Below are 13,013 nucleotides of genomic sequence, written 5' to 3' on the forward strand. Positions count from 1 at the left end.
TATTTAATAGTTTATTTATACTTGGCACAGTGGGAGTCACAGGAAGATAAGCATAACTTGAAGCAGGGTGATAAAGAGGAGCTAGTTTGAGCTGTAAATCTTCATCTCAATCTCTCCCACTATGATTATCAGGATATTACTTCTCCCATCCTGTCTGAAATGGTTGAGTGTTACACTAGGTGAGGAGGCGTGAGGCCTCCCTGATAAATGATAGCTTACAGTCCTACACATCATCCTCTGTATGTCGGCACGTGCAGCTGCAAATTAGGCGACTCCGAGCAAGTGTTTGGCAGTTTTAGAGGAGAGAGGGAGAGAGCACCAGTTGTCCACACTTTGCATCACCAACCCACATAGCTTATCTCCATGTTAAACAGATTTCCTGAGCTAAGGCAACAATGGTGTCATCATAAAGCAAGGTTCAGCAAAATGTCAGTGTGATAAAGCAAACATGTCATTTGAATTGATATTTGGACAGCATTGTTGAAGTCTGGTAAAGTACCCACTACATTTGACTAAAATACGTAGTTATGATGCTACAAGGGGCTGTGAGGCTGTACAAAATGTATTTAGGATGGGGAAATAGACTCAACTATTATTTTCTTTTAAGGAATGAAAGACCTGCCTCAGTGATATCAATTATTTCTTTGAATGTAACACCTCACACAAAAATAGCGTAACTATTGTTCGGGAGTCCACGATTTATCTTGCATTTGTCTCTGTGATAACTCAGATATGCAGACCCGTGGGTATAGAGGATGCAATTACAGCGTTTTTGTTTCATGATGATGTGACTAATAGTTGAACAGTTTAATCTAAACCTTAGAAAACACACTAATATGGTAAAGGAGTTTATATTTACAGAATGTAGCCAGATTTTTAAATAAAATAGTTCACCAGAACGGTGAAAATAAAGCTTTGATATAGGCTTTTGCCTTCAAATATGACAAACGGACACACCAGGGCATTTTTTTCTTCTGCTAAATTCAATTTTTAACTTTAAGTTCACAAGTGATGTAAAAAAAAATTGATAAAATGGCTCAGTGTGCATTTCGAAAAACGGCTGTACAGCCTTGTGAAAGCGCAAGTGTTTTGTTGTTGTTGTAGTTTTTTATTATCATTATTTTGAGAAAGAGCAGGACAAGGCTATAGCCTCTAACATTACTGAAAGAAGCAAACACGTGGGTATTGTACTTTTTCTGCTCTCTCTGTCTCACAAACACACACTCACACACATAGACACAACCAAATACACACAGAGAAAGGTACAAAGGCAATTTGATAACCATGGAAGAGCCACAAGGGGGAAAATAGGAGGTCCATTACGACAGAATTTGTCAAGACCAAGCTGCAAACCACTAGGTTATGTTTTGTCTTGAGTTTAGTGATGTTATTTGCCAGTTTGACCCCTAAGCATCAGACAATGCTGAAACGTGTGTAAATAATTAAACCCCAGGTAAATCACTTAAAATGAACCCAAATTTTTTATTTTATTGGGGGAGCAGCATCAGAGCCAATGATTTAAAGAAGCTGAACAAATTTGATTGGCTCTGTTCTGGGGACTGTTCTGGAGCCTCTGGAGCTAATTTTGTAGAGGAGGATACATCATGAAATGAAGAAGATCATGGACTGAGTATCCTCTTCATGACAAACTGATTCAGCCCTGGAATGTCTTCATTCAGAGGTTTCTTGAGAGGATCTCCTGCCATGGTCCGTGTTGCAGACCGCCACAGGAGATCCTTTCTGCCCACAGCAATGAACATCTACAATGAATTTGTGAAGAGACTGAAATCATGGAAACTACTGCAACAATTAATTTCCTTCCAGGAATTAATAAAGCATTTTTAAACCAAATTATCATTTATATTAACAGGTGCAGCAGGGACATTTTTAACCATTTAATTGTATCTATAAATGACACCTCACAGCACCTTAGGGTCAATGATATTAAAGAGTTTATCCAAATAAATAACACAAAAGAGGACAGGTGAGTATGTATGCCTTGATTTTCTCAGTTTTTCTACAATATTTTCCATTTTTATTTTTTATTTTCATTTAAGTGTGTGTTTTTTTAACTTTAAATCGTTTCCATCAACAATTAAAACAAAAACCTTATTTCAAAGATCATATGTAATGTAGATTAGTGTCAACTTGGGTCACCTTGAAACTAGCTGTAGGAGCGGTTCAGTGAAGGGCAAGGGCGTAGGTTTGGTCTCAACATTGGTAGGGACGATATAACGGCATAACCTGCATGTACACTTTTTGCTGGGGACGGGACGTTAATAAGACCAAACAGATTTGGGTGAACGGGGGTCAGGGCTACATTTGTCATGAATAATTAATTGATAGGCTAAATGATCAATGCAAAATAAATCTGTATTGACTTATACAAACTTTCATGTGTATTGGTTCACCTGATACACGGTTCGATTCAAACCTTTGATTTCAAAAACTACTAAAGAAACATTTTGAAAACTTCCAGAATATTCCAGGATTTTATTAGCAATTTAAATTGCAATATTTGAACATAACTTAAATTATATTAACATACACAATAAATGTATTAATTGTACTTATTAATAATCTCTTAACTATCCAGAATACCAAAAATAAACATTTGTCTAAGACCATCAGTCAATCAAAAGTGCGTTTGAGGAAAAAAAATGGACCGGCAAATTCAGCAAGTGAAGAGGGGTAAATATAAATCTGAACATAATGAAAATAATTCACTTAATAATGGTAGGGTCAATTCTATCCTTACCCAACATTTGGGAAGACAATCTAAATTACCTTTATATCTGAACTCATTATATAATGCAAATAAGGTTGCTTAAAAGTTGGTGGGGACAATTTGAGCCTCCTGAAAAGTTGGTAGTGTTATGTCCCTACCGTCCCTATGCAAACCTACGCCCTTGGTGAAGGGTGATGTTGGGCTGCATTATGAGGAGAGTTGGGAATGAGTGTTGATGTATCCAGTAGGATTTAATGAAACGGCTATAATTTAGAGGAAAAAAAAATACATAAATCGTGTCGTTACAATAGATATTGGCTAATACTTGGTGCCAATGTGTGTGTTCTCCAGGTTTGGCCGCTGTTAAATCATTGTATCAATTAGTAGTGGTGAGAGCAGGAGCACGGGCTTGAATCCTGCCCTCTGATTGGTCCGAGCGCTCCTCTCGTAATATTCAGCGCTCCTATATAAACCCATGCAGACTTCACATCGGCGCTATCTGTCATGCAAGTCAAAAGGATAGAGAAGAGCACACTGTAGAAAAATCTGCCGGCAGCCTACTTGTTACAGCCTACATTTAATTCTGCAGAGCTTTTCGGAGCCTTATTCATATGAAACACACACAAAGCAGGAAGCGTGTCTTTATATTTAGTTGTGTGATCTCCTGTGCTGAGAGGACGATGCCTTTGAGGACCGGACTTTTTCTCCTGATGGTGCTGAACGCATCTGCACATGAACTGGATCAGAACGAGTCCTATTCGCCCAGAAGAGTACGTTTTACTGCCAATAGCCCTTGTAAGTACCAGGCTGCCTCCATCTGCATACATTTCAAAGAGCGCTTTTTCTTCTTTCTTTGTGTCTTTCCTTCTTTTGATACATCATTTTCAGACATATGCACATCCTTATTATTACCCGCATACTATGTGTCGATTTTTCCCCCCCTTTTTTTTCTTCTTTGGCCTATGCAGCCTTTTTCTTTGTAAACGAGCGCGTTGATTCCCAGGGAAGGCTGCGGGATCAATGCTGTGATTTTGTGTCCTGCCGGCAACAGATGAGCACGGTGCTTGGTGCTGACACCTGAGAGCGCCGGCTGTGTCATGCTGTTAAGGCTCATTTATGGTTCCGCGTTACACCAACGCAGAGCCTACGGCGTACCGTACGCGGCGACGCGCATCGTACGCTGTACCCTACGCCGTAGGCTCTGCGTCGAATTAACGCGGAACCATAATTCAGGCTTTAGTCTCCGACTCATCTCAATGCTCCTGCATGAGCTCCACTATTCAGCCTTGGTAGAGGACTTAAGGATGTGTCAGGGCATAAAACATAGCGTTTTATTGTATGGGTTTGCTGTGGAGCCTTGAACTCAGAAAAAAAAGAAGTAGAGTGATGTACCTTTTCCTCAGCAGGTCTAAAAAAAAATGAAGCTAGAGTGCTATAGCGTTGTGGCTTTACAGTACATTTCTTTGTACTTATCTGTCAAAGAAAGAATGAAAGAAAGAAAGAAAGAAAAAGTCCAAGTCTAAATATTTTGTGGACACATTCAAGAAATGGAACTGCAGTGCATAAATCTGCATTCAAATCTTGAGTTGTATATGGTTGAAGGCAGTGGGAAATGAGGATACTCATTTTCTATCTGCAGGAATTGCTTCATCATCACAAGATTTGTAGCTCACTCTAAATTTTGAGAGCCATATTCAGGCCCTGATGGCAGGCGGACCTTATCTAACTGTGCAGGTCATCTTGGGGCCCCAGATTCAAAGACTGCCAAGTAGGCTTAGGCTCCTCTATGGCATTTATTAATGGCTATTGCATAGGATTGGAGTCAAGCTGTCATCCATCTCAATGGACTCTTGGATAAAGATGAAGAAAAACCAACCTTCTGGATATGCTGATTTACAGATTATGCATTATAGCGTTGTCTTGGTGTAATATTTCAAGTTGACTGCATAGATGTAAAGCTGTGTCCTTATGCCCAAGATCAGATTGTGGCATATTAATTGAAAGATAGAATGTTACTGCACGGTGGTTGTGTGAAATGATTTACTCAAACTGGGGTTACCTGTGGGCTAATCAGGCTGATAACAGTTTCAGTTATTAGACACTCCTGAAAGGATATGGCAGCATTTTCAAATGTACGTGGGATGCATTCTGGATATTTAACTGGACAGTACTTGGTTAGTAGTTGCATGTGCTTGATTGATGATGAGGAATACATCATATTATATAAAGCGGAGTCTGGTGGGAGTACATGTTTGCATCTTTACAAGGGATAAAAGTGCATGTTTATACACATCTACAAGCATGCCAATAATGTTGAGGAAACTCTTTGTTATTTCTTATGTTGTTCGTCCAAGTGCTACTGAAAAGAACCACACTGTGGAATACAAGAAAACCAAGAAAATCCATGCCAAGAAAACGCTACTTTAGTGCCAAATAATGTCCGAGATTCTTAATACTGTAAGGTGTCCAAACTCTAGTCAAGTGACTGTTTGCCCTGAGTGATGGTACATCTTTTGTGAATCACCAAAGTATGAAAATCCTCTTTTGTTAACGGAATTTTTAGCTGAATCCCTGGTGGCCCTGGCGCAATGAGCTCTCAGAGCGTGCAGTGATTCCCTGTGAACCCACGGTTGGCTCCTGTGCTGACGGTTCATTCTCTGTGTCCACAGCAGATGTGGCACGCTGTCTCAACAGTGCCCTCCAAGTTGGCTGTGGAGCCTTTGCCTGCCTGGAAAACTCAACTTGTGACACAGATGGCATGCATGACATCTGCAAATCCTTCCTTTACAGTGCTGCTAAATTTGACACTCAGGTATACACTTTAAATTTCTCCTTCGTGATTTGCATGTGAGCTGTGCCGTTTTTATGGGTGTAACTGGCAGGACTAGACTGTGTAAAGAACTGTTGTTTTTACTTCTACAGGGTAAAGCATTTGTGAAGGAGAGCCTTAAGTGCATTGCCAATGGCATCACCTCCAAGGTATTCTCCACCATCCGTCGCTGCTCCACCTTCCAAAGAATGATAACTGAAGTCCAGGAGGAGTGTTACAGCAAGCTGGACATCTGCACTGTTGCCCGATCTAATCCAGATGCTATTGGTGAAGTGGCACAGCTGCCAAGTCACTTCCCCAATAGGTGAGCTCTTCCTGTGCTTTACAGCTGATCCTGTCAGTCAGAGCAGAATAGAAACCTCTTGGTGACCAACAGGCTCTTGTTCCTCTGGTTGTTGTGGGCCAAGAAGAGAAAATAGTGGACAATTGGACAGAGAAATGTGCCTGTGGTTAACATATAACACATTGACGTATACAGAAACGTTTTAATGCAGACTTATATAGCATGATAAATGAGTACAAATTGTGTTTCCACGATTTGGTTTACCTTTTAAATGCTTCCAAGCAGTAAAGGAAAATCAAACAGGAATATCGAGTTTGAATGTTTCGTTCTTTTTGTCATTGTGATACATTAAGGATTGCATTTTGGGAGTGGACTCAAAAGGATTGGAGGGTGGAGCACATGACTTAGTGGTTACTCCCATATGAATGATCTCAGAAATACAAAAAAATACTGCATGAAGACTTGGGACCAATTATGTTGACTTGCCATGCTACACATTTTGTCCTTCTTTTTGCAAAGTCTTAAGAATTCCCTCTGTGATGCTTCATTGTCCTAGGTTTTATGGTAAGCTGCTACAGAGCCTGATGGACTGTGATGAGGACACAGTGGACCTTGTTAGGACCAGCATGGTGTCACGTCTGGGCCCAGAGATGACCATGCTTATTCAACTGCTGCAAAACAAGCCCTGCCCATCCACCACTATGGCTGCAGCTGCTGCCATCCCGACTGGAGTTGAGGGCCGTGGGAGCTGGCGTTGGTCCACAGGTCCCCATATGTTCAAGATCCAGCCTAATCTGCGAAACAGAGACTCTGCCAGTCATTTTGGCAAAAAGCGCTCCGCCAGTGACAGCTCCTAACTTCCACTCAGATTCTGAAAACTCCACACAATCCTCAAAACATCATGAAAGCTCCTCTATTCCCTCGGGGTGATAAACCCTGTTCCTCTGCTAGACTGGAAGTTGCTGAAATGTGCACCTCTAGGGAATGCTGGACCTCCCATAGAATTGATATCAGTTTGATTGTTGTTATATTGTATATCTTACATGCTAGGCTTGAGAGAAACCCTCTTCCATCGACTGTTTTCAAATATGTCCTCTCACAGTCAGTGTTGAACATGTGGCTGTTGCATTCGTGCAACAGGGTCCTGGCCACCCCTTTTCACATGTGTCCAACAGAAATAATTATTTAAGAAGTCTTTTTATGCCAATCTTGAAAGAAAAAAAAATAATAATAGAAAAACAACAAACAACCATAGTGATTCATGTCTCTAGAGCACAATCTAGTGCATTAAAAGACAAAAACATTATTCTATCTTGTTTGTTAATATTAGTAAGTTGTTGCATTATTGGCTAATTTGTGAGAATGAGAATTAGTGGTAGATGTTTTTAATATTTCTGCAGTGAGACCAGTCAAATGTAGAGCCTGGGAAATGAGTGTCATACTGTCACACGAACATAACACTTAACTGTACTGTACACAAAGTTATCTAAAACAGCCATAGATCGCTCTCTAAGGAGCGCTCGTATGGAGTGAGGTCTGTAGAGGTTTCATGATAACCTTTGAGAGGTGACCTTAAACTGACCAAAAACAACAACAAAAAACTTCAAACTGCCCTGAATGCTATTCATGAAATACCAAAATTGTGTATAGCTATAGCACTTAGACTTATTTATTTTTCTGATGGCAGATGTAGCCATGTTCATACATTTCAAAACATTATTCTGCACAGACTGATTGTCCAGGTCAGAAAAAAACTGTTGTTTGCATATCTTATATCCAGACACTTGCAATGCATAAGACTGTTGAGCTCTGAAGAGTATCGGGGGCCGTGCTTAGTTGGATCTGTGTCCATGTTCTTAACTGAGTGTGAAGCAGTTGTGTATGTGCAGTAGCTGATGACATGGTCACTGATGAGAGCGAGAGCAGCCATACTACTAGACTGATGATCATCATTCTCTGAAGTGACTCATGTGACATACACACTGACTTCCTGAGTCAAGATGGAGAATGACTATTTAAAAAAAAAAAGCCTTGTTTGAATGATATTTATTTTCCTACTATATTATTTAATGCTTTTTTATTGTTGTTTTAATGCATAATTGTAGTTTTCATTAGTTTTCAGGTTAAAAAGCAGTTTAGTCATGGCTCCTATTTGAACATGAGCTCTATGCCAAAAAAAGAGAAAAAAAAAAGAAAAAAAATTGAGCTAATGCTCAGGTGACTGAATGGGACCCATGTCATGACTCTGTGCTGGCCATAGGGGAACAAGGTTGGTCATTCATGTCAGGTGATCTACTTTATGGGTGTTACCAGGGACCACAGCAAAACCTTAGTTTAGTTTGGCACTTTGGTGTGAACGTAAAGGTCGTCACTGCAGCTGCTAGGAATACATGTCCGGTGGAGGTTGAGCACATTACTGATAACTGACCAGCTTTAACTATCGTAAAACAAACACCAGCATCAAATACCCTGTTAGCCAAGTACTGCAGAAGCTTTATAGTCTATACCATGGGGTGCAAACATTATTGATGTTTCGTACACATCCTTTATTGGTGCACTTTCATCTCTTTTTTTTTCTAAAAATACAGTGGGATTTATGACAGATAACATACAGGTAACTACACACATGTGTGACTTAATGAAACACATGCTTAATGCAAATCAATGATTTGGGTGACTTTGTTGTTAGTTAATTGGATTCAAAATAGCAGGGTGTAGCTGCAGATTTTCGGAAACAAAAGCCACCGACAGATTTACACAATTGAGCTGTTATCTTTTAAACCATGGCCGCGTAGAAGAGGAAGACAATCATACAGAATCAGTAGGTAGGAAGGAGTCTTCATGCTGGTGTTTGCTTCGATTTTTACCAAACAGATACATGGTGATCTGGCACCTTGGGCTTCGATGAGCTTAAACTGGTTTAGAGCAGAGTTAGTTAAGTATGTTTAGAGTAAATTACAAATATTTGTGTCTGTTAAAAATTCAGTACAGAGATGAGTTTTTAACTAGGGTCTGGGTTTGGCTCGAAATGTCCCTTACTTGAAAATTCAAACCTTGCTAATTCGTATTTTATAAAACTGTTTTATGAACAGATTGTACAAATTTACAATGCAATGAACCCAGTCCCCCTTTGAGAAGAAGTGAATATGTCCTGGATTTCTAAGAGAGAAACGCAGAGCAGAGAAAGAGAAGTTTTAATTTTCAGTGTCAGTTTGAGAGCTATGTTAAGAATTACAAACTATGCAATAATCGTACACAAAGGATTCACAGCAACACAGAACTGACCTTTATTTCATTCAGTGCCAGTTGATGCTGTGTGAATAAAGCAGCAGCGTGTGTGCTTTCATGCTGCACTCACAGTGTGAAGGCATTGCTACTCTATAATGCTTTCTGTTTCTGTGATTTTTCTAAACCAGTGTTTCTTTTGTTCCGTGAATAGGATCATTCCTTTTGTGTCATGCCGTGTGAAGGGACAGGCATTCCTAAGGAATTACTTGGGAAGATAAGAGCTATAGTGACACTGTAGTATATCCTAGCTTATATTTTATGTTGAATATGCACTTTGCATCTTAACCACTATAAAGGGCATTGAAACATTCAGGACATGTGTAACGAAGCATATTTTATTTACAGGATGAGCGGAGATGACTTAGAATAATCCATATCCTGAATGGTCGGGCTTCTTCATCTACTATTGATACATTTTGTCTGTATCTTTGTTGTCCATGGTTAAATCCAAAACCCAACAGCTGCTGCTAAACTCTAACTACCCTGTATGATGCTGTGCAGATGCCCCTCCGCCAAGGCCGCTCTGATCTGTCAACACAGTAAGCCCAACATCAGTCCATACTTGCATTTAAAACATTGTAGTTTTTATCCATGTCTTTATATTTATTTTTTTGGTGAACATTCATATCATGTACATTTGGCAAGGGCAAATTGACTGTTTTCTCACCAAGTAAAATGTAATGGTAATTTTAGAGAATGTACTTGTGTACTGAATGTGTCTTTTGATAAGGACATGTCTAAGTAACGTGACCAATGAAGGTTGTTAAGAAAACCAAAAGTAAGAAAAGTCTTTTCAATTTTGTCTGTATTAGATTTGAATTAAGGTATTAAGTGCTCAAGGAGGTACTGGAGAAATGTCAAATCGACCCACGGTGAGTTTTGAGAGACTGTTCCTGTTATTACCAGAGATTAAAACCACTTCATGGTACTCTTTCCCCTCAAGACTTGAAATAGTTTGATAAGTGTTTTTGTGCTTCAAATCAAAACACTTCAGTGACTAGTAAAGTTTATTTTGCATAAACATATATATATATATATATATATATATATATATATATATATATATATATATATATATATATATATATATATATATATATATATATATATATATATATATACACACAAAAGTGGAAGTTGGAAGTTGTTTTAATATTGGATTCAAAAAATTTATTGCAGATTATTGGAGATTACTGAAGCTCCTGATCCAGATGTTATGTAACGCATGATTGACCCTTGTGAATCACTTGCACTTTAAGATATACCCATATACATATATGCCCATACCGTGTATATGTTTGGGTTTTTCTTCTGTACTGAAAAGACATGAAAGATACAATTGCATCACTTGTGTGTCTTTTGCTGATCATAAATAAAATATCTCTCAAATCTAACATGGTATGAGATATGTTGCTTTTTCCTTTTTTTCTGTCATTTATATTCACTGTGCTGTAAGTTGCATGTCATATCCATAATGATATCCTTTCAGCTTTGATTCTTCACTTCAGTTGCTCTAAATTTGTGTCTGACTTAATTTATGCTGGTTTACCTGCATTGCCAACTCCCTTCAGCACCCCCCCTGCTACCAGACCACAAATTGTACAGTAAATGTGCTCACATAACACTGCATTAATATCCAGGGGTATTGGGATTTCTAATTTCCTCTGACACCTGAAAGACGAAGAGGCAACAGTTGTCAGATTGCAATCTTTTCAAACATTAGTGTCAGCTTCCACTGAGTTACATAAACATCCAAGACAGCGTACGTGCTCCAATCTTTCACAAAACTTGAGAAAAATTTTGAAAGTAAAGTGTAACCCAGGCAAATTTAATACGCTCTGACCATTCAGAATGCATTTAATTTAGTTCATCACCTGCTGCACTGTGACACATGCAACGATATCAAGGTTTCAGTTGAAAACGGGTCAAAAAAATGAAATCAAAAAAGGTGGCGGGGAAGTACGATACATTTCCTCTTGAGAAATCTAGAGCTTACAAGGGGATATTAGAGTGGAGGAGGGACTAAAAACAATCACAAAATGAAAAAATGAACAGCAGCAGTGGGAGGAACAGAGGCAGCATTTGACTGCATGACTTTCAATAGTGTAACAGGAAGACAATCTGCAAAAGGGCCAGTAGAAAAGTGTTGTTGCTTTCTACTTGTGCCATAAAGAAACTGAATTATGTAAGTCCATAAATCTCTTTTTTTTTGTTCTTCTTTTTGTCTACTCCAGCTGTAGGATGTGCAGCTGCAGCATCATCCACCAGAAAGTTAACTTGTTTTGTTTCCTGCAATATTGCAGGTCTTAAAAGCAAAATAATGAGCTGAAAGTGGTTACCTAGCTGTATAGATCTCTGGACCAACTCTTTCATATGATGTTTTGTCACTGAACAAATTGTAAAGATAGAAATATAGAAATAATAAAAGATAGAAATAATCTGCTTAGAGAGAGAATGGTCAAGTGGATTTCATGTGCTGTAAACTGGACCTTCAAGTCTTCATTTCTGTTGACATTATGTCTCAGAGGTTGTGAGCTACTGTCACGTCACCTTTTAGTTTGAGCTTCTATAAGTCCTTATTAGTAGACACTTAGTTCACATTAGTTTACACTTTACCCATATATTTTGTTACAACTTCTTGTATCTTTCTTTTTTTTCAACAATCCTTTCCAAACTTTGTAGCAGTAAATTCAGCACTGCGTCTCCTAAAACTAAAAACTACAGCATTCTTTCCAGTGAATGATACAATAGCTACTCTTTTAAGCACCAGTAATTAGAACGAAAAATTGCTTTGGTTCACCACATACCCTCACCATGTGTTACAAATCTTGCAATACCCCATGAAGGAAGCTGATGAGACACAGACAGGACCTTCTGATGGATATGAACTTTCTTAAACTTCTGCACAAATGAGCTGAAACTGCAAAGTGACTGTTTGGATTGAGAGCCTGAGGAAAAGAGTTGGCAGAAACGCAAGAGGCTCCGTGGACGCTAATCTCAGTCAGAGGGAGATATAATTTCATGCCTATTTAGAGAAGAGTCCTGAAGGGCTTTCTCATCAGCAGCGCTCCAGTCTCATGGATAGGTGATGCAGCAGCTCTGCACACAGATTCTATCATGTCTTTCTTTAAAGAGACATTCACCACAAAACCCATTGATATATTGAGTATAAGCAGGATGTACAGAACACTCTATATATTTCCCTATATGCTCCTTTTAAAGAGTGATTTGTCACTGATTCTTTCTGCACGGCTTCATAGCTGGAGTTATGTAGTGGGCAACTTTTAAAAGCAATTTGCATGGAATTACTGCTTTCAACACAGAGAAGCATCTCGTTGCCAGGAAACATTTGAGCAGATTTTTGACCCTGCCTATTCATTTTGTTGCCTGTTGCTTGGGCTGCTGTCAAGTGTATCACCACTCTGACAATCGCAACCAGAGTAATAATGAATAATGACAAAATTACAATATCATTATGCAGATACAATTCAGACCATCTGCTTGTGTGTGTCTGTGTGCACGTGTATGGGTGTGTGTGTTTTATTTGATGTCACTGCTTCCTAAAAGTGTTTCTATGATACATTTGAAAGCTCAGATGCAACGTTATGGGACCATCTGCTTTGAAATAACAGACTGTGTGCAACATGCATGCATCTCTGCTCCGCAGCGGTTACAAATGTCAGTAATTTGATCGTGCATTTCTTACAGGCAAGCTTCCAGAAAGCACACTCAATTGCACAGAATTATGAGGTGCTGCATTCCCTCCTTAGGCAACCACAGTGACCCTGAAGGCGCGGATCATATATGATCATAAAGCTTCTGTTTCCAGGGAGGCAACAGATCCAGCATTTTTTTTTTGTCATTGTTTTAACCTCTTGAAGAAA

At 39.0% G+C, this 13,013-nt stretch overlaps 1 protein-coding gene across 2 annotated transcripts; it reads left to right on the top strand.

Moving 5' to 3' along the window:
* Positions 1-3,239: 3,239 nt before the first annotated feature.
* stc1 (stanniocalcin 1) lies at positions 3,240-8,526 on the top strand. 2 transcript variants are annotated; one of them, XM_061728920.1, is made up of 4 exons: positions 3,240-3,523; positions 5,398-5,540; positions 5,651-5,862; positions 6,398-8,526. In XM_061728920.1, exons 1-4 carry the CDS (start codon positions 3,340-3,342, stop codon positions 6,696-6,698), a joined length of 840 nt encoding a protein of 279 aa, XP_061584904.1. In that variant the 5' UTR covers positions 3,240-3,339; the 3' UTR covers positions 6,699-8,526. The 2 variants fall into 2 exon arrangements, with proteins under 2 accessions (XP_061584904.1, XP_061584905.1); XM_061728921.1 differs by having other exon boundaries at positions 5,401-5,540.
* Positions 8,527-13,013: the final 4,487 nt, after the last annotated feature.

Source organism: Cololabis saira, chromosome 9, assembly GCF_033807715.1.
Source record: "Cololabis saira isolate AMF1-May2022 chromosome 9, fColSai1.1, whole genome shotgun sequence".
In the NCBI taxonomy this organism is placed as follows: domain Eukaryota; kingdom Metazoa; phylum Chordata; class Actinopteri; order Beloniformes; family Belonidae; genus Cololabis; species Cololabis saira.